The following is a 22147-nucleotide window of genomic DNA, read 5'->3' on the forward strand; positions in this document are numbered from 1 at the left end:
TCCTTACCTTCGAGGCTGCCACGTCACGTCACATCCCTCCTATCCCACCTGCTATACATATTATATTTGTCTAATCGCTTGTCGTGACTCAATGCACGCTCTGTCGTGATTGGAAAATTACTAACTTCATGACTGCAATCAATAAAAAACTGCTTAAGATTTCCGATATAAATATCTCCAATATTCTAAGCATGTTTCGTTGTGCTCAGCTTTAGTAATTCATATTTTTCAAAAGAACGTTGTTGTCTTAGAAATCTTTTTAAGTTTTAACATTATTTAGAATCTTATAAATTAGGAACGATTAATTGAATTTTTAATTAATTACAAAAAAACGTTTTTCTTATTTGATTTAAACGTTCAGAGCTTTTGCTGGAAATGCTGTTCCACAAGCTTTGTGTTATCTCGTGTGTGTTGTCTCGCTCACACACATATGAATACAGATAAGAGAACCTATTCGCTTGCATACTGTGTGAGAAGAAGACAATCTATGTGTCATTAAAAGCTTTTCAGTAAAGTGCTGCCCATAAGGCGCACATTTCAAACATTTTGAATTCATAGAGAATGATGTACATACATATTAGTTTCTCAAAATCGAATGTTTGAAAAGTCGATTGCTTTAGTTTTAAATAGTTTTATTTGTCAAAAATTAATTAACTTATAATTTCCCAAAAGAGTTAACTTTAATTACTTTATTATTGAACTGGTTGATTTTGTAAATCATGGAATTCCCCTTATTCTGGCACTAAAGTCACGCTCACTGAACAATCTCGCTGTGTAGTTCCATCCTCGGTCGCCTCAAAGCGCCACCTGATCTGCAAAATTCAGGAAGACGCGCGAATCTTTCCGCTGTCCCGCTCTTGGTCGCTGTCGCAGTCGCCACTCTCAGCAGTATCTTCGTCACCGCTGGCTCCCTCGTTGCCCCGGGCAAACAAGTGCCGAAGGCAACTACGCTTCACGTATAAAAAAGCGCACAGTGCGCAAAGTAGAAAGATAATGCCCACGGAGCTGCCAATAATCAAAGCTCGCACTTTACGCTGCGAGGGTACATCGAGTATCAGTTCAGGGCTGGCTGCTTGGTGCGCATCCGATCCCACGGCCAACACCTGTATCTTGAAGGTGGCGTCTTCCTTCAAGTGTCGCAGTTGATAGAAATTGTCAAAGGTTTCGGCAGTGCCGATGAGGAAATGCTCCGGCTCCTTCCACCAACGGACCGTGTACAAACGCAGCGACTCGAGGCCTTGCAGCGGATGCTCCCAGTGCAGCAGCCAGCCTTGCGGATTGTTGATAATGCTCAGGTTCCAAGGAGCACCGAGTCCACCAGTGCTGGACGGTTGACTCTGTTGATGTGGCAGATGTTGGGCATCAAAGTCTTCGCCGCGAATGGGTGAGGCTGGAAGGAAAGAAATGTTAGTGAAGGGAAGTGAGGTGCTTGTGAGCGCCTTACGTTGGGTTTCGAAACGCAATTGCTTGCTAAACATGCCGTCGCCATACTTGTCCTGGCTGAGCACCATGAACTCATACTCCCTCCCTGGCAGAAGATGCTGCACAGTGGCCTCCATGACGGTCTTGTCGAGCACTCGCAGAGTTCGCCACTCTGGCGCATCGCTGAGACGATACCACACAGTGTACTCGAGATTGGGTCGGAGGTAGCCTGCGAGAGGGGATGAAAAAGCAAGAGAGTTAATCAATTGAATTTTGGCGAAATTGCTTGCAGTTGATCTCACCTGGCTGCCAACGTATTGTGATGCAGGTCTCGGTGCTGTTCGCCGTTAGGTTGTATGGCGGTCGTGGGGCAATGTTCTCAATCATTAATTCAGCTTCGGCCGTTATCGTTGCCGCTTCATTGGTCGCCGAGCATTCGTACATGCCCCGGTCCGTTTCCACCAGATTGGTGATGGTCAAATTGCCGCCGCTAAAACTGTGCCGGTCCACTGCCAGGGCCTGGCCATCTTTCTGTGTGCGTGTGTAAATTAGTTAAATCAGAGTCAGTCGTCGCAAAAATGCTGCACATGGTCGCGACTCGCGACTCGCCATGGCTACGCGACAACGACACACATGAATATTTCAAAAAGCAATCAAGCGTTTTACCAACCAGGTAGATTGGTACACTACCAGAATAGCAGACAGGCAGTGTGTCGTTGTCCGACCATCTGCGAATTTGGTGAATAGCCAGCTCCACCGGCAGATAAAAGTCGAGTGTACTCGCCTGTGAAATATCTGCTACCCAAACTGCTAACCAAATAAGGTCCTAGCTTGCATTTAATTCTGTTTTCTTTAAGATATCAATCAAATTTCTCTGAATCTTTTGCCTGCTTTTTTTGATAGCTGTATATCTCAAAGTCCTGTACAGCTACTTTGTGAAATTCCAGGTGCATTCTTATATCGTGTCTGATGACACTAAGCTAAAATACTCTTGTACACTTCGAGTAGCGAGTACAACCAGTCAGTTGTCCATTTGGGGGCTTGGAGCAGGGCATGTGGGCAGTGGGCAGTGGGCAGTGGGGACAGTCTTTGTAACAATGCAGTTGGGACTTACCCGACTCCACACAATGGAGGGCCGATTGTTTCCGTCCCGGTCGATGGCTTCGCATGGCAGTTCGGCTGTCTCGCCCAGTTTCTGTATGTAAATCGCTTTCGGCGTTACACTGAATATTGGTGGGCGCAGCACAATTACACTAATGATGGGCGAGGGGCCATCGGTGCCGAGGTCATTGTAAGGAGTGCATGTGTAGCTGCCCGCATAGTTCTCGTTCACCTTGGAGAAGAAGAGGCTGCCGTTCATCTTGTAGAACACGCCGGGCACATTGTACGAGTCAAAGAGGAGGCCATCCTTCTCCCAGCGCAGGTTTTTCAATGGCGGATTAGCCCGGAAATGGCAGTCAAGCACGGCTGGCTGTCCATAGGGCAGGTAAACTTCCGGCGGTGCATAAATAACCTTGGCCTTATCTATGGGTATGGGTACATAAGAGAGAGAGAGAGAGAGAGAGATTGAAATGTATCATCAATTTTGTAGTTATGGCGGGGGCTTCGACTCACGCACATTGTATATTGAGAAAAGCCTTGGCTGTTTGCAGTTCGCCTTCGTTGTTGCGCACCTTACACTCGTATTCGCCCAGGTCGCTCATCATAGTGGGATCAATGCTTAGGCTGCCATCGGGGCCCATAAACGAGCGTCTGATCAGATCCTGCACCTCCTGTAGCAGCACGCCATCCTTGTACCAAGAGGCCTGCGAACTGTCGGGATACTTCATGACGCAGTGAAAGAACGCCGTCTGACCTTCCATGATGGTCTGATTAACGGGTGGGATTTTGATGAGTGAGCCACCTTGCACCGCCAGATGGTATCGTGTGCCGTTGTTGCGTACGCTTGGCGAGCGATTGGGGAAAACGATCTGGCAGTGATACCAGCCCTGATCAGACTCTCGAATGGCAGTTAGATTCGCTGACGCTTTGCCGTACTCCGGATGATGGCTGACCAGATGCAGGCGTCCATTGAAAAGCTCGTTCGTCGAGGTTTCGTTTTCGAACCAAGTGAAAATCTTTTTGTTCTGAGAGAAGAGAGAAGAACTCGATGAATGTTTAATTTGTTACTTGTTTATGTGTTAGTCAGCAATAGTTTGCGTCAGTTTCAAGTGGAAATCCTTGTGTTCAGATAGAAAAGCGTGCAGGTGGCGTTTGCTTAATGCGGGTAGCATTTATAAATTAGTCTATGATTTTGAATTGATAGTAAAATTACAATTTGTAGTTTGTAGTTTGTAGTGTCGCATGGCAATAAATCATGCAAAAGTCAAGCACATTTGGCAGACTCGGCGCTCGGCACAACGACGCACAATTGCAGTAAATAATTATACGCCCCGTCAGCCCTGGCAATGTAACAGTTAACGACACATACACACACTCACATGTCTGTGTTTTGTGACTGTCTGTCTGTGGGTGTGTATACGTGTGTGCATGTGTGGGTATATATTTGTTTACGTACATGCACAGACAAAGACCACAAAGTTGTATCTATACGCCCAATATAATTTGCGCAAACACCCGCTGTGTTGAGCACACAGTCGATGTCGATGGCGATGGCGATGGCGATGCCGGAGTGGCCGTGAAAGGGAACCCCTCTCGAGCAATGCGAGGACGTTGACTGACCGTGTTTCGGGTCCATGTCCATCTCCGCTCCTGCCCCTCACCGGGTCGCAACATTGTTGACAAATTAAAATGAGCTCACGTGGGGCATAACTTTGGTGACACTGAATCGATTGAGATGCGGAACTCATGTTTCTGTTATTATTTATCCCCTCGATTTGGCCTGCATCTCATTTGGGAAGTCTTTTGTAGGCAGGCAAATATGAATTCGCTTTTCCCATCATTTATTGTGTTTCATGTTTTTTCTAGATTTTTTCCTCTGATAATGTTTGCTAAACTATTATTGTTTTAATTAATGTTGAATAGATATGCCAATGTTTATTAAGCATATTTCATATGTTTATAGACAGATGCAAATTAATTGCGTTAGTGCAAATAAAATGAGCACAATGCAAATATTCGCAAAAAGCAGCGTGGAATTAAAAATATTAAAATTCTGCTTCACTGGCTGCTGTTGCGGTTGCCATCCTTTATGTAATTGCCTTGACAATTAACGCAATTCAAATAGCGGTTTTTTATTTTCACGCACTGCTCAACTCGGAAGGAAATGCGTTGCCTTATTAAAGTCCTTTGATTCGGTTATTTCGAGAATGAGGAATGTAGACATTTCTCCCTTTTAACTTCCCATTCGAAAACTCTGATTCAATACGGACATGATTGTTTCATTTACTGCACCTCCTGCTGTTAGGCTGCCAATCAGGCAGTCAGGCAGTCAGTCAGTCTGTCATTCGGTCAGTTATGCTGCCTTCCTCCTACGGATTGATCCAATAATAAACCGCATGCTAGGGATTTGGTTGCATTCGCGACAGTGTTGGGTTATTGATAGCTGATGACCGCAAAGAGTGTCAGTCGGGTTGCAATTTGATAGTTTTAATTGTGTGCCACAAGTGTTGGTTGATCTACTGACATTATGTGTCGAGTGCTGCTTTAATTAAAATCGGCAAATACTCATAGATGACAAGTCCCTCTTTGTGTGTGTGTGTGTGTGTCGAGCTTTCCGGCTTTGGCCGAGACGAGCATCAATGTCAGGCAAAACACCAGCATCATCATCATCATCATCATCGTTATCATCATCGCCAGTTTGTGACTGTGAGAAATGTTTTTCTCTTGATGCGATGCGTTGCATCATTTTTGTCTACTTTTGGGACAGCCAGACAGCAGTCGGGGATGCCAAGTACACCCAAGTACACCCAACTGTGTGTCAACTGGCAACATCTGCTTGCCTCGCCGTACATTTATCAACATTATCTAACAAATTACAAACGTAACTTGATTTATCCGGTAATTTTTTACCGCTTGCCCAGGCTACTACGTGCGCAAAATTCGCGACTACGGCCGTGAAAAGTAGTTTTTGATTGCACACACACGAGTTTGCATTTGCATAAATATATGTTTTGTTTTTTGTTGCTCGCAGCCAAAGGAAACATAACAGGAGATCTACATAGGTGTCAACTCACCGAATTTATGGTGGATCAAATCACTCGGTTAATCTGAAAGTTCGCTAAAATGTGCCTCTGTTTTGGATCGCAGTTTGCGTTAAAACATTTTCACGCACAATTAAAGTGAATCTATCAAAAATGACATCATGACCCGTTGACCGAGTAGACTCTTATGCATTAATACAATACAATAAAACAGAATCAAGCCGAGTCCAAACTGCGAGCTGCGTGTTTGTGTCTGCAGTAAGTGACAGCGAATTACGCAGCCAAGCAAATAGTTAAAAACAGTGGCGAACCAGAAAAGAGCAGACATTCCCCATTCCCCATTCCACAGATTTCGAGCATGATTTTGGGGCGTGTGAGTGTTGAGGCGATGAATAGTAATTCACTTGATTTAAATACAAACGTGCGCCGAGTGGGTGGCGAGCACTGCCCCCTTGTCCATTGCCCCCTTGCTCATTGGCCTTTGGTTGTGTAGTTGCGTTGTGCGAATTCCTGCAATGAATTTGCAATTGAATTTAATTGCATTACTCACAGTTGTCAACAAAATGCCAACCAAATTCAATGCGATTCAATTCAATTGAAATTGATTTCAACTCTTTGCTGGTCTGTTCAGCTCAGCTCAATACGGCTCGGTGTGTTTCCTTTTTGTTGCCCTCTTTGATGTCACACTTCAGATTCACACTTATCGAGCAGTGCAGTGCAATAATTTAAAGTGTTTGCAATACTGTGCGAAATCAGCGCACACGGGGCTGCGTGTTTAATGAAATTTAAAACACAGACGCGCCCAATAAGCAGGGCAGGACTCAACTCGACACACGCCCAAATGACTGCATGTGGTCGTATTTAATTAGTGGCCAGGGCCAAACCAAGCTCGACCAGCATCAGGCAACCCTTTCCCTTTCCCTTTCCCCATCACTGGATGGAGGCAGAGCCCTTTTAATGAATGTGAGAGCGCCGCTGCTCTGTTGCACAGTTGAATGCTGCAGCTACAGCTGCCACGGCACTAACTGCAATTAAGGCTAACCAAGCGCACGACATCCCACGTCAGTCAGACAGCCAGTCAGACAGTTGCCATTTGCCATTTGCCAGTTGGCGCACCTACGCGTAAATATATATATATATATATTCCTGATAAATTCATAATTTCGACAATTTCATTTGAAGGTGCGTGTGTGTCAGAACACCGCATGAAAAATAAATGTCGTGATCATGTTTGAATGTGCCACACTGCTAAAAAGCGAAACATGTAAATGTTTGCAATCAAACTTCATTCTGCTATCGAGCAGTGCTTTTTTTTATAAATGTAATTAACGATGGATGATGGATGAAGGCATACTCTGCGTATGCATACTATTCACATGCAATTCATGAGCTTGACTTACATCTTTGCTCCAGTGGACTACGTAGGAGATTGGGGAATCATATGGGAAATCTATATAGCAATTAAAGACGACATGCGAACCGACTTTGGCCTCCAGATTTGTTTGTTTACGATGATCGCGCGCACATGCCACACAGGATATGTTCATTAAGAGCGCCAGCAGCAGCAGCAGAAGCGGCAGCGGCGGTTGCTGTGCCTCGCTCTGTCCCGCTCTCCACTTCGTCGTGAGATGACAGCTCTTTGCGTGTGTTCTTTTCTTTGACTTTGGCATTTTGGTTTGGGCTTGGGTTTGGGTTTGGGTTTGGGTTTAGAGAAGTGTCTAAGACTAGAAGTAGATGCTGGCATATACTACGTTTTTAACTTTGCACTCTTTATGCTTTCTCACTTGCACTTAGGGCTTGCGTGGCCTTGCTTTGTAATTTGAGTATTTCCGCATTGTTTTTGTGAATCACAACAAATTGAAGTCGCAAATGAAAGAAAATCAGGTCTGATCCGTTTACGTAATCGTGTCTCAAAACAAAATATTTGTTGTATTATTATTTGAATGATGTTGTATGCTGTATGCTGTATGCTTTGTATGTTTGGCGGAATACTATCAAGACTGAGGACAAAACTGAACGTGGTCGCGCACTCGGGAACTACTCTCGACGACTGCAGAATCGCTACTGAAAAATGCCACTGAAAACATGCGATCAAGAGGCGGAACGCGTTCCGTTGTCATCAGCGATGATTTTGACTAGAGTAGAACTAGTACTATATATATGATGAGCACATATTACTCTATGTACTTGTAGAAATTTGAGCATGAGATGCTTGCACTGCGCTCAGTGTGCACTGACGAGCTGAGCCTCAGCTGACGATGATGATCATCAGTTGAGAGACCTTAGCACACTCCACTTTCACATGCCTCGAGGCTTGACTTTTGACATACGCCCACAAATCGCAGAGGCGTTTGGCTTTGCCCCGCTCTCTTTGTCTGTGTCATTCGCAATTTGAAATATGCTCACAATTCACTTTCATCGACGTTTATCCACTTAAATAATTGGGGGTGCGCTCCGTCTCCGAAGACGTCTATGTCTATTATTGTCACTGCATCTTTGCAATTTTTATTCGCTTAATTACTCAGACGATTGCTCGGATGGACAATAAACGCCATTCGATGCGCAGGCGTATGGGTTAAACGAATTACTCATACGACTCGTAGTCCATTTCAGTGTGTGAAAAGTTATGATACTCGTAATTGGTCGACTGTATACACACACATATATTAATTGAATGACAGGTCTACGTTTCCGGGTCATCGGGTTATACTCGGTTGCAGCTGCGCCCAAATGAAAACTCAATTTCACGATTGCTTTATTTGATCAATTTCAAATTGTTTTTGTTGTTTTTTTTTTTGTATTTTTATTTGTATTTTTTGTAATTTTATTTGTTTAAAAATTTTGTTCATTTTGCTAATTTCATTTTATAATTGTGTCTTGTGTTAATTACAATATATTTCGTTCTAAACTGATTTTTTTTGTTCTTGTACGTTTTTTATACGCTGAAATGCTGGGGGAATATTTGTGTGTTGTTTCTTTTTATTGGAATGGAAAGTTGTGAAAATCAAGCGAAAGTCTTGAAGAAGGTGCAGTTGAAAGAAAGGAATACATATGGTGTGAAGGCAGATAGGAAATATGTTTGGAAGGAAAGGAATGATGAATAGAAAGAGTTCGTTTTAATTGTTTAGTGATAGTTGTGCTTGGGCTTAAGATTGAATTCTTTCGTTTATTAGACTTTTTCTTGTTTTGTTGTTGTTTCTATTCGAGTCGAAATGTTGAAGTTGACTGGCGCACCTTGTCCAAAAATCAAAGTGGCAGACTAAAGCGTTAGATTTACTTACGAGTAAATTAATTTGTAATTTATTCCTTTTACTTAATGTACATGCCATTTAATTCAATAATTTATGTTCATATAAATAATTGTATGTATATACTATATATTTATATATATGCATGTATATATATATTTTTTTAAAGTCCTTCACTTTGCGTGTGTGTGTTTGTTGTATGTAAGTTGCTCTATTTTTCATCGTTCGCATCTTTCGCATCTTTCAATTTATTTCTCAATTCTCAATTAAAATTTAATAAGTACATTAATACGCATACTGTAATTGTTGTTTTGGGTTTCTTTCTTTCTTTTCATTTTCATTGTTATTTTCATTTTCATTTAAATTTTGTTTTTCTTTAAAGTTTTTATATTTTATTTTCGCTTAATTGGATTTTTCGTTTATGCTCAATTAATTCATTAATTGCGTTCTAGTTAACATTATGTGACAGATTATGTGGTAATGTGTAGGTGTGGGTCTGTGTGTATGTGTGTTAGTGTGTTAGTGTGTGTGTGTTTGTGTGTATCTGTATCTTTGCCTACTCAATAGAAAAATGAACTTTCTTTTAATATTGTTGGTAAGCATTTACAATTAATCGAGCTCCATCAGCATTACGAGTACTTTGTGCAGTAACAATCAATTATCAATTACATATTTGAATTTCAATTGCGATTTCTGTTTGATCAAATGAGAAACCATTTGGAGAAGCGTCTACACTGCAGTGAAACTTTATTACACTCTCTCTCTCTCACTTCTGGAATATAGTAAAACACTTATTTACTGCGCTTAGAGCACAGACAGCTCAGGGCTGGTTTATATAATTTGAACTATTTAAAATTAATCAAAATGAAATTGTCTGATGCAAACAAAAGGCAAGACAAATTATTGAGATCATTTGTGTCATGTTCTGAATATTTTGTTTGTATTAACTTTCAATTCATTTCGTTTTTCTTTTTTTTTTTTTTTTTGTTTTGTTTTGTTTGCTGCTCAACGATTTGCTTAAATTGGTATTTATTATTTAGTATATCAATTTTATTATTATATTAGGTATTATTATTATATATTTGTTGTTGATGTTGTAATTTACATACGTTATACACACGGCAATCGTCGTCCTCATGCATCTCGCGCTCTGGCAGTGTTTTGGCGTCAAGTTGTGTCAAACCATTCCGTACAATTTGATGTTCAGACAAGTTTATCATTAACAAGTTATTAAGTATATAATAACTGAAACTGAAATTCATCAAGCATCTCTGCTCATCTCTTACATCTCTCGCCTAAGTAAAACTGAAATTGGGTTTCGGGTCGCGATATAAAGAAGAATTTACCAAACACTAACTTCTATATGCATCAATTTGAAATCGTATATAATAAAATCTGATACTTAAATCTCTCAGTTGAATTATACTACAGACTTATATCATTCTTGTGAATTGGTTTTTTCTTTTATATATGTAGGACCTGCACAACGGGTACAACTCAAATATCAATCCTATCCATAGCCATATAGCCCAGTAATTCTCCATTTCTATTCCTGTTTCGCTTGCTCTTGTTTTTGGTTTTAGCTTCAATTTTTATATTAATTAATATTATAAGTTTAATAAATGTCAATTAGCGCTAACGCAGTATTGTTTCATCATTATTTGTGTCCTGTTTTGTTTGTTTATGTTTTCTTTTGGTTTGTTGGTTGGTTGGTTGGTTGTGTTGAGCGTGTTTATGGATTTGCTTGAAAGAGGGCTCCTATACTCGGCACTGGAAAAAGTATTTGGGTTTTTTTTTCTGTCTTCTCAATAAAAGTACATATCATTGGAGTTACTCGGAATTATCTTTTTTGTTGTTAATTGTGTGTAGCTCAACAGTAAACATATGTATATGCAGCAGTTATATGTATTTCACGTAATTATTTGGTTTAACTGATTTTATTGTGATACTTTCATTAAATTTCGGTAATTACGATTTTCACATTTGCATTTGTATTTAAATAATTTAATTTGAAACAATTTGTCTATATATTTAGCTTTACTGAGTTTTTATCGCTTTTATTTAAATTTCATTTTCAATTTCAACACTTCTCATTCGTTTTGTTTTGCTTATCAAGTTTAACAACTAAGGACTTAACATCTATATCTTGAATATCTTCATCATTTGTTTGTATTAATTCGTTAATTAATTAATTAATTTACGTTAGTGTTAATGTAACATAATGTACGCTTACGCTTGTGGATTTCTTTTTAATTGATGTTTAACATATCAATCTGTGTTTCGCTTCGTTACGCCTATATATATGTATATATATCTAATATGTAATTTTGTTGTTTTGTTTTTATAAATAATAATAATAATAATAATAATCATTTTGCATACACGTACTGTGTGTCAAATATCAATTACATATTATATTGAGTTTTTATAAGTAATATGTCCTCATAATTGCTATAGTTTTGTTTTAATATTATGCTTAAAGTTTGCTTCTTTGCTTTGCTTTCCTTTCTTTGCGTGCCATCTTATAATGCTGTGTTTCGATTCGTGCATTCCATTTTATTATATTTACAAAAATTATCTTCGCTTCTTTGTTGTTCTCTTGTCATCATTTTGTGTTGTTCGCCTAGCATGAATTTTCCACAACTAATTGTTTACTTATTTCTCTCTGCGGTCACCTAAATGGCTTCACATACTCGAAGTACTTCAAACTGCTTCTATAAAATGGGCAAGCACTGTTCGTATGTTTTTATTGCCGGATTGCGATTGATTGCGATATCATCTAATCATATGGTTTATGCGGTTGACTTCGATAGCACATTCAAACTGCTGCCGCATTCTCATACTGCATTCAAGTCTGACTGTCTGTTGGATATGCTTTGCGGTCGCCTCAACTGCGGTTCAGCAAATGCTCTCGATTTCGGGACCGCCTGCTCGTTGCATGGCCTTACGCTTCCGATATGCATAGAACTCTTCCCGCATGGCCTGCAGGCGAGCCTCGACATTGTCATAGCGGGGCAGGCTGCGCAGCTTGCGGGCAGCTGAGGCATGCAGCAAGCTGCCGCTCAACGGCCCCAAAGTGTGGTGATAAGGCAAGGTCGCTGCATGGTGATGTTGTTGTTGTGGCTGCTGTTGCTGCTGCTGCTGATGATGATGATGTTGATGTTGGTAGGGATGAGGATAGTGATGGATGTCTATATGCAGATTGAGATCGTCGCGAAGAAGTCCGACACCGACACCGATACCGACTCCCGTTGGCGTCGAGGCACTGGGCGTTGGTGTGGCAGGATCGAATTCGTAATGGCCATCGACGCTGCCCACATCCACAGCGGGGCATGCCTTGGGCAGATTACTGTCCGTGGCTGCGTTCAGTCTTGAGATCATTTCCAGCCAATGGGCCATGGTGTAGGGTGGCGTCAGGCCGGCCGAGGGCGGACTGGGCTGCAGATAGGAGTAGTGGTATGGCTGTTGCTGCAACTGGCCTGCCACCAAGGTCTGTGCTTGCGCCTGCTGATTACCCGACGCCGCAACGCTGGCTCCAAAGTACGCTGAGTGCTTGGGCGGCGATGGAGGAGGCCTATAGGGCGGCAAGAGTCGCCACTCGCTTGTGCTGCCCGGATGATTGGAGGTGTTCTTGGAACCAAAGCCACTGGAGCTGGATCGCGACTCGGGTGACGCCTCCAGTCCCAATCTGGCGCCATTGGCCGTACCTCGCAGGGATAGATTGAGGTCGGGCAATGGCGAGAGCAGTTCGTGCTGCTGGCGACTGAAGAGTCTCGAGTAGTGGCGGGGATACCAGCGAGTGCGCGGTCGATAGCTGTGATATGGCAGCTGAGTCTGATAGTAATTGCGCCACGAAGGCGGCGACGGCAGCTGCAACGGCACAAAGTGATCCTCGAGTGGATGCTGAGGAGGCTGCTGCTGGCGACGCGTCTCCTCCTGAATGGTGCGCAGCGAGGGCAGTTCCTGCGAGTGATAGCGATAGCGACTCAGATTCCCAGTGCCACTGAGATGTGATGTGGGCAACGAGCGTTCAGCAGAGTTGGGATACACCGTGCTGAGATCGCTGAAGTGCGTATGATGCGTTGGATATGCGCCGCTATAAGACAGCAGCTGATGCTGATGCTGATGATGATGATGGCCTGGCGTGCTGGCTGGCGAGCTGGAGAAGATGCGGGAGACGCGCGTCGGTGTGTACAGCGGGGGAGAGAGCAGCTGCTGGCCGAGACTGCCGCTGATCGTGTTGATGTGCAATGGTCCACTGTTGGCCGTGTTGTGTTGCAAGTTCCTGTAGATGTTGTGCGAGTTTGAGCTGTAGGGACGCAGCACATTTTGATAGCGTGCACCAGTTACAGCCTCATCGAACGGCTGCTGCTGCTGCTTGACAGCGCCGCCAATCTTGAGCAAGCCACCCAAACCCTGGAGGAAACCCCTCGCGGAATCTGCTGCCGACTGCAAGCTGACCTGACTGGATGACGCGACTAGTGGACGCCGCCAGGAGGCACGAGCTGTGATGAAATTACGACGCGAGAGGAAGCCGCCATCGTCACTGGATGATTTCTGTGACACATTGCTGTTCCTTCGCTCAAATAATGCGCCGTCGACGACATCGATGCTGTTTTCCAGGATCGTCTGATCGTAGCCGGGCTTAGCTCCATCTTGTGTCGAACGTCGCTTGGCATCGGGATCACAGTCTTCGGGTAGATTGGGTGAGCTGTAGATGGATTGACAGTTGGTGCAGCGATCGGGTGGCCAAATCCAGTGCAGTATGGCGATGAGTATGGCAGTTAGACTTGATATTCGGGTTTGTTTGTACCTAGCACATGAGATGGCGCGATTAGTTGGTAGGTAAATGCAGTAAGGAAATCAAAACATACAACTTAAGAGTAAACGTGTTTAAACCGAAAAGCAGAATGAAACTGAGGCTAAAATCGAACTGAAGATTGTATTGGTTTTAGTATAGAAAAGTTTGCTTACGATTTTGATTATGACAGGATGGACCTGGAACTATAAAAACGCTTTCATAATCACGATAATGTTCAGTATTGCTATGTTTAGATGTAGCGAGAGTAGAAGTAGTAGTAGTAGTAGTAGTAGTAGAAGTAGAAGTAGTTATAGGTGCATGGCGTATAGTACCAATCAATGTGTTTTTGGGCGGATGAATGGACGCAAGAGACAGTTAAAGGGGAAAGATCAATTTAGATCAATTTAATCGTGAGGTCGTTTCAGGAATTCGTCAGCCATTCCTATAACTTAGACGGTCGATACTCACTTTTTTAAAGGCACTTGACCAGAGGAAATTGAGCCCGTACTACGATTGTGCAAATGATGATGATTATTGGCTGCAATGTTACGAGCGTCCGTTATCCTGCAAGCTACCATGTTGAACTCTGTAAACGTATAATTTCTACAATTAATTTGGCGTGCAGCGTGAGCCATCCTATCCGATAAATAAAATACATGATAGCAGCTAACAAGCACACACTATATAACGAGTATGTATGTATGTCCGTATCGAATGTACATACATAGCATACTGCACTACCATTTACACATTGCATTCCCCATATATATGTACGCGTATATATATGTGTATATATATATATATATATATGTGGCAAATACGAAGTACTGTTCCATTTGCTGTTCCATTGTTATGAGACAGCTTCTCGAACTAGCACAAACTGGCATAACGCGACCCAGCTGAAAGTCAGCTCGATTATAAACCAAATAAGTAGAACTTATGTACTTATGAGAGAGAGTGTGAGAGAGGGCGGGCGGGTCATTGGCACCCAAACTACATACAATGTGAGTACATTCATGTGTGTACGACGCGACCAGTGTATGTATTCGAATTGTAGAGCAGGACATGGGACACGGACGTTATACCAATTTGCATGCTAGCCAGAGAGTCATCATTGACAACTCCAACAACTCGAGAAACAACATCAGCTACAATAACAACAACAGCATTATCATTGTTATTCGCGTAAACATCGATGTTGTTGTCATTGTTATATTATTGTAGTTGCAGTTGTTGTTGTTATTGTTGTGTTAACATAGTTAAAAATTTAGCAGTTTACTAGATAATTACTAAGAGTACTGAGTACAGAGTACAAAAGCACAGGCAACAATACACCCACACACCAGTTAGGCCATTCTATCTATTCTAGAGACTATGCTATGGAATTGTTAGTTTTATTTGCGGTTTTAGTTTAGTTGCGTTTAGCTTAGTTTAGTTTAGTTTAGTTTAGTTTAGTTTAGCTTAGTTAATTAGGGTTGCAATTACATATGTATGTATGTACAAGAGGTAACCAATTCAAAATAGCTAGACAATCTAATTTAGTTGGCTGGGGATCAAAGGGGAGTACAAGTACTTCTGCGTCATTGAGTTAACTAACGATGCATTCGAGCAGAGGACCATATTTGGATTCGCATCAGCCTCATCAATTTCCCATAGGCTACATACATATAGGCGACTATACGAGTATACGAATGTATAAACGCATAGCATGTGCTCTTCGCAGTATTTTATTTAGGATCGGGCTTCGAAATGTTGAAAAAAAAACAATGACACATGAAATGGCTTTTTAATGGTCAGTTGAAAATTGTGCCAACGGAAAGAAGTATCCAAGTAAGTGCAAATCAAGAAGAAACTGAAAACCGAAACTGATTGGTCAAAGTCAAATGCAAATGCAAATTAAAACCGAAAATAGAGCTGATTATGGTCGACTTAAACTTAAATGCAAGTACCAAACAAAATTGATGACGAAAGAAATGCTGTCAAGTTGCTGGCCAAAAGCTGACCGACAACTTGGGGGCTAGAAAACCAAATGAAAAGTTATTTAGATAAACATTAAACAACGAGTGTAAAGTGTTAAAGTTTTGGCAGTGAGTTCTTTTATTTGTTTTTGTGTGTTTCGACGTTCAGTTCGATATACGGTAAATAGTAATTATGAAGACCGTGAAATGACTTTTTGGCCGCCTTGAGTGAGTGCTTGAGAGATTTAAGAAAGTGTGCTTGTTAGACGAGTACTTAAACGCTTTTAGTTTGTTCTTTTTTTGATTTTGATTTAAAATGGAATGGAATTATATAGATATTCACTGAGAACGATTAATTCGCATGCGTTCGATTCATGAACCTGTTACGAGTACGAGAGTGAATAATGAAATGCGCACGTGCTAATGCGGTTGGTTGCTTGCGTATGTGTATGTGTGTGTGTGTGTGTGTGTGTGTTTATGTAGGTGTGATACTAAGTTAGGCATGTATGTATTAGTTAGTTGGTACTTGATACTTGGTATTGGATTCTGGGTACTGGGTATCTGGGTACTTGGTATTGCGTCTGAAAATAACCTTTTAGTTGTTTCACTTGTACAGTTCGAATCTGTTGCACACACGACATCGATTTATTATGGATTATAAAAAACTTACCCAGTTACTTTGCTTGACGTTGCAGGGGGCATAGTTGGGTAGCTTTTTATTATTATTATTTGATGTTTTCGTTCTCAGTGGAAATTCGTTCTCTTGCACCACCCCAAAACAATTTGCATTCACAAACGAGATTCTGATCACACCCAGGATGGCAATCCGCAAAGATTGGCCCAAAATCTCTAACAATTTGCGCATACAATTGCAGGTTGTGCTTTTATCTCAGTGTCACAGTTGACACTTTATATGCTACAACATTTGTAGCGCGATCATTTTATGTATGTTCTTTGACTTAAGATGCGGTTTTGCGGTTTTTTTTTGTTTTGTCTGTTTTGACATCGATTGTGGGCCTTATTTTACCATCTTTGTGCGTGAATTGTTTACAAAAAACGTCTGCCCAGTATTGTGCTATATATATATTATCAATCTCTTGTTCTTGTACATATATATATAGGTTTTGATATCATTTCCTATTGCTAAACACCTTTATCCGGCATGAACTCAGCCCTGGGCAGAAACAACGACGAATTGGCTAAGAACATGCTTTGCAAATATCATTGGGGGATAAAGGTGTTTGGTTTTTGTCTGGTTTTAATATTGTTTGTGGTTTTCAGCAGTTACGTTAATCATTTGCAACTTCTCTTCTCTCTTGTATTTCTTGCAGGTGTATAGAACTCCTTTCAAACGAAAATGAAAACGCATAAAAATCATAACAACTAACTATTTGATAATAATTTCAATTTATACTTGGTTGTTTTATACGCTATTGATTTTGCAATGCATCATTTTCCATTTTGCATTTATTTCTTTTGACTTGTTGTTTGTGTTGTTTAAGTGTGTGGAGGTTTTACAAATCATACTATATAAATAATTCATTTGAAAAAAACACATCATTAATTCAAAATGAATAAGCATTTTATGCTGTTAAATTGAAACAGAAAAGGCTTCAAACGAAAAGGTCACAAAAAAGCAGACAACTTTCATAAAGGAGTCCCCGCCATTTGAAATTTCCGTTCAGTTCAGCGGCTGCATTTCAATTTGAAATTCCCTAATTAAAGGAAAATAACCATTTGAGCATCATTTCATATAGTTGCAGGTTGCACATGAAGCCAGTTTACGTTTAACTAAGTTTGCAACAACTATGTTGATATTTGTAATTGTACATGCTTTGGAATTGAATTTCAACTAAATTATGGAATCATAACAGAATGCACTGGAGGGGGGATTTTTGGTCTGATTAATGCTGTATAAATCTTATTTCAGTATAAAACAATGAACAATAAATAACCAAGTCAAACAAGGGGAAGGGGATAAAATGAACAAATTAAACATAGAGCATTCAACATAAATGTAAGGTGAAATATTGCCAATATGTAATTGAAATATAATATATTTGCCTATTAAAGGGAATCAGCGTCAGGTGAGGTCAGGTCAAGGCAGTTCAACATTACGGACGAATTGAAAACATATTAAATTCATTGAAAGTATAAATAAAATATAAAATTCAAAGGCCAGTTACAAAATCAAGGTTTGTTGTATATACATAAATATTGAAAATATTATTTGTTACTTGTTTGAATTGAATTGAAAATTAATTCGACTTGCACACAACTACAACGGAAGAGTAAAAACAATTCGTCAGGCATAATTTGGTTAATTTGTTATCAAATGCCTTTTGATTTTTGTTTTACATTAAGTATTTGGTTTCAGTATACAAACAATTTTAAATACGAGTATGTTTGTATATATCAATTTAAATTTAAATTTAAATATCAATATCAGTATAGATATTGCTTTCAATATCAATTTCAATTTCAATGCATTGTTGTTGTCGAAATAGCCAATGAGAGGAGAGGTGTGTAAGCCGGGGGGACTAAACAAACTTTATTGAACTTGCAATGTCTTCAAGTACTGAAACAAAGTACACATTTAATTAAGATTGTAATGCCTTAAACATTCAGTTCGATAATTAAATATGCGCAAACATAAAAGGCCGTGTGGCCCAAGCAAAACTCATAAAAGCACGTCGAAAATTACGAGTGTCAACTACAAGTTAATTGAAAATGGGAAATTCTATGGCCTTGACCGCAGAATGGTTATTGCCAATATGTTGAATCGTTTGCTCTGTTGCCACGTATTGGGGCACAAATCGAATCGAATCGAAAATAACTGTAGTTGGAACACATACGTGAGTAGTATATATTTTTAGTATTTGTAGTAGTATCAGTATTTGTGGTAGTAGTGGAAGATTGGTAGAAGTATAAGTTGAAGTAATTAGTATGTGGTAAGTTGTAAAGCAATTAGTTAGTTTTTGGTGGTTGGTTTAGTTTGTTAGTTAGCTGAGCATAATTGCCAAAAGTGTCACAATCATCGTCATAGTCAACAACAACAACACGAACAACAATGAAGACGAGGACGAAGAGTCATCGTCATCGTCATCATCATTATTATTATTGTTATTAGTTATTTGGATTCTTTTTTTTGGTTCTTTGTTATTTGTTATTCTCGTTATGATCATCATCATCATCATCATTATAGTCATTAAAAACCATTTCAAGTGTGTGTTCAGCTTTTCGCCTCAGTGTTACCTTTTTCCTGTTTTCGTCGTTTACGTTTATTGCAAATTTTTACGGCACAAACCGATAAAATGATCGCAACAATAAAAAACAGGATGCCCCCAACGACGCCGGCTGTTATAGCTTTATGTTTGACACGCGCCGGCACCGGGAATTTCACCTCATCGCTCGACTCGAACGATTTCTCCGAGTTGGCCAGCACACGGAAATAGTAGGTGCGACCGCCCACCAAGTTCTTCACCAGATACTGCGTCTCCTCCGGTCGTATCTGGCCGCGATTGAGCGTCTTCCATTCCGCATCCGTGCGATATTTAATGGTATAGAACTTGACGATGTGTGCGCGCTCCAACGGCGACTGCCAAGTGATGAGGAAGCCATTCGAGATTTCCGTCACGGACACATTACGCGGTGGTCCAGGCTTCGGTCCTGTGAAACGCAAAACGAAACAGGACAGAGTATTAGGACATGCGTGAATGAATAGTGCAATTAAATTCGATTAGTCTTATCCAAAATCATGTACTCATGAGCTCATCTGAACACAGATTTGATTGTACCCGCTACCCATAGGGTAGAAGGGTATTATAACTTTGTGCCGTCAGAATATGTGTGTAACAATTCTTTATATTTTGCACTCTATGACATATTTTAAATGTAGTAGTTTACTAATAAACCAAATATAAGCTTGGGTATAATTTTCAATAGTTTTTGGTATATTAATTTGGTATATTTTTATGTGTAGCGGGTATCTTGCAGTCGAGCACACTCAGCTGTAGCTTACTTGTTTTATCTTTGTTTTTACCTAATTACATACGAATATAGGGTATTTTGTTTGCCTTATGAGCATCATAAACATTTCATTTGATCACTTTTTTTGTGGCACGGATGTATTTATGAGCTCACCTCAAATGTGTGTGTGTACATATTTTAATTCACATTTACATATGCACACATTGTGGTTTTACTTTTGCATAATTATCCCATTTCTCTTTACAAACCAATGTAGAGTATCAAATGGCTTTTGGGACGTGAACCTATCGCAAATTGGTTTCTAAGTATTTATTATGTGTACTACTTCGTTGAGTACTCTTGTCCCTCGCGATGTTATGAATATAGACAAATTAAAATGGCTTTAAATATGATTTGTATATGGCTCGCATGTCATTAAAAAATACCCTTAAGTCGAGCGAGTGCTGACAGTTGTCTGACATCGCTTCTCAAAATGTCGATGTTGTCTAAGGATATTCGAATTCGTGGCGCAAGCACACACGCACTTTCATTTTGATGGCGGGGTGAAAAGGTAAATGTAACAAAAGACAGGAGCAGGCAATAAGTGGAAGCCATTTATTTAACCACTGCACAGAACGGCACAGAACGTCGTGGTGTGTGTTGCTAGCAAAACGTTAGTGAAAAATGCCACGCTTATTATTTATGCATGTATGTTAATTAGAAATGCTTTTAAAGAGCACTCAAGAGATTTGAAAGCGCATATATCAAAAGTTGATTATGCGCAATGCGGCGACGGCGGCAGCAGCGGTTGCTGGCTGCAGTAAATGAGCAAAAGAGTTTTGCCTGCCTCTTCCGCCTCCGCCTCCACCTCCGTCTCTGCTTCCTCATCTTCTGCTTGCTCCTAATGCTCGACGTGCCGTACTGCTTGTCCTTCGTCTGGTATCATGAAAAATACCCACAGATTTGACATAATATAAACGAGACAAGTGACAAACATATATATATATATATAAAAAACGGCGAACAGAAAACGCAAAAAAAAAAAAATGGAAAGCAGGAAAATGCCACGCTACACAGAGGCCATAGGCGAAAGGCGAAATGAGATGGGTTGACTGTGGAGACTGGGGAGACTGTAAAAATGTCAAGGGTAGACAGGGCTACACAGGAATACGCAAGGCAGACAGAAACTCATCTTGCACATAGAGGCATCCACCATCTACGCCAGGGGTAAGTAAATGTTATTTATGGCTGAAACAAGTTAGAACTGGCATCAGCTACAGCACAGCGTCAGCATCAGAAGCTTATCCTGCATGAGCGGCCCACAAAGTGTGGGTGAGTTAGAGGCAGTAAATCTGCAGTCTGCAAGGAAATACTCGTAAAAGGCATTACTTAAGCGCATTAAAAGGTACGCACACACACACACACATACACACACACGCACGCATACTGGCACACGACTTGCAACAGCCGTAAAATGTCATTGTAAACAATGCAAAAGCACAATGAGTGCGCACTTTACCCTTACGAACAGCTAAGAGCTTTGAACTGGTAGCAGGAATGTGTAACTCGAAGTTGCTAACTGTCGGGGGAGAGATGGAGAGAGGGTGCAAAGAAATGGGCATGATGTGAGAATTCAAAGGCAAATGGTCATAGCTGAAGCTACAGCGAAAGATGCAATTGCAACTGCAACTGCAGCACTTGGTGGCAGCAATACAATAAGTAAACAAAGGAGCAACAATGGCCGAGAAATTTCAAATGTAATTGCTTTTTCAAGTCTGATGCCCACTTCTCGAACCTTAGCATTTACATTCACATTCGCATGAGACTCGTACATATTCTCATTTCATTTCATTTCATTCATTTGCACGTTTGGTGGACCTTCACGGAATGAATATGCATAGCTTTGTGGTGTGGTATAGGATCGTAGCTTGAACTGAAACAAACATGGGAAAATATATTTTGAATAAATTGGATAATAATACGAGTACCTTGCATTCTCAACTTGGGTGGCGAATAAACTATCATGCCTCTCGAATCGGTATGAAAGTAAATGTCAAAATAGGCTAAAAGGTCTGCAAATAAAACAGAAAACAAAAATTGCAACAAAACAAAACATATTCAAATTCCAATTCCAATTTCAAATGAAATGCAAAAATAAATGCCAAAATAGTATATGCCAATGCCAGATTAATTGAATGCCGAGCACTCTTGAAGAACCCAAAAAATATTGAAGTTGAAAATATTGAGTGTGCAGGTTGGAAATGAAAAGAGTGCAATTACCCAACAAACCAAACATAGAAGAGTTTTCTACATACATACATAAGTGTGCTTAAACAAATAGCAAAAAGCTACAAAATAACTAGAAAGGAGAAAAACAAAGGATTGCCACCAAGTCTTATGTTGGGTCTTTGAGGGGTTTGTTCATCATCGCAAATCCGCCCGCTTTGAAACCACTGAAAAACTAACTCACGTGAAATAATCGATTAGTTGTTTACCTTGATGGCGGCTGAATGAAGTATGTGAAATATATTTACCAAGGAACGTATAGAACATATAATATTGAGCATATGCTGTATGAGCTATAAGTATAGTGATGGGATTTTAACG

The 22147-nt window shown here is 40.5% G+C and overlaps 2 protein-coding genes across 16 annotated transcripts in view; both read right to left on the reverse strand.

Annotated features, from left to right (window-relative positions):
- Window positions 1–615: 615 nt before the first annotated feature.
- Window positions 616–7631, reverse strand: LOC133842714 (protein borderless). 3 transcript variants are annotated; one of them, XM_062275957.1, is made up of 6 exons: window positions 6965–7631; window positions 3041–3548; window positions 2537–2946; window positions 1725–1953; window positions 1445–1651; window positions 616–1390 (listed from the first exon to the last, which is right to left on the reverse strand). In XM_062275957.1, exons 1-6 carry the CDS (start codon window positions 7232–7234, stop codon window positions 822–824), a joined length of 2193 nt encoding a protein of 730 aa, XP_062131941.1. In that variant the 5' UTR covers window positions 7235–7631; the 3' UTR covers window positions 616–821. The 3 variants fall into 3 exon arrangements, with proteins under 3 accessions (XP_062131941.1, XP_062132025.1, XP_062132101.1); XM_062276041.1 differs by lacking the exon at window positions 6965–7631 and adding an exon at window positions 4144–4396; XM_062276117.1 differs by lacking the exon at window positions 6965–7631 and adding an exon at window positions 3980–4119.
- Window positions 7632–10513: 2882 nt separating this feature from the next.
- LOC133842037 (protein turtle) overlaps window positions 10514–22147 on the reverse strand; it is a 44592-nt gene continuing 32958 nt past the window's right edge. For 6 of the 13 annotated variants that reach the window (XM_062274972.1, XM_062275302.1, XM_062275051.1 and 3 more), the window contains 3 exons: window positions 18827–19240; window positions 14082–14199; window positions 10514–13625 (listed from right to left, as the gene is read on the reverse strand). In XM_062274972.1, the coding sequence (XP_062130956.1) occupies window positions 11711–13625; window positions 14082–14199; window positions 18827–19240 (2447 nt within the window). In that variant the 3' untranslated portion in view covers window positions 10514–11710. Of the gene's footprint in view, window positions 13626–13786; window positions 13858–14081; window positions 14217–18826; window positions 19241–21528; window positions 21613–22147 lie in introns of all 13 variants that reach the window. The other 7 variants (XM_062275767.1, XM_062275525.1, XR_009894425.1 and 4 more) reach the window with 5 other exon arrangements.

Source organism: Drosophila sulfurigaster, chromosome 2L (assembly GCF_023558435.1).
Source record: "Drosophila sulfurigaster albostrigata strain 15112-1811.04 chromosome 2L, ASM2355843v2, whole genome shotgun sequence".
Taxonomy (NCBI): domain Eukaryota; kingdom Metazoa; phylum Arthropoda; class Insecta; order Diptera; family Drosophilidae; genus Drosophila; species Drosophila sulfurigaster.

Coding starts and splice junctions, on each gene's coding strand:
- LOC133842714 (XM_062275957.1), bottom strand. CDS start 7,234: ATGCCAAAGTCAAAGAAAAGAACACACGCAAAGAGCTGTCATCTCACG. Junction 2,947..3,040: donor GGCTTTTCTCAATATACAAT/GTGCGTGAGTCG, acceptor CCATACCCATAG/ATAAGGCCAAGGTTATTTAT. Junction 1,391..1,444: donor ATTGCGTTTCGAAACCCAAC/GTAAGGCGCTCA, acceptor CTTTCCTTCCAG/CCTCACCCATTCGCGGCGAA.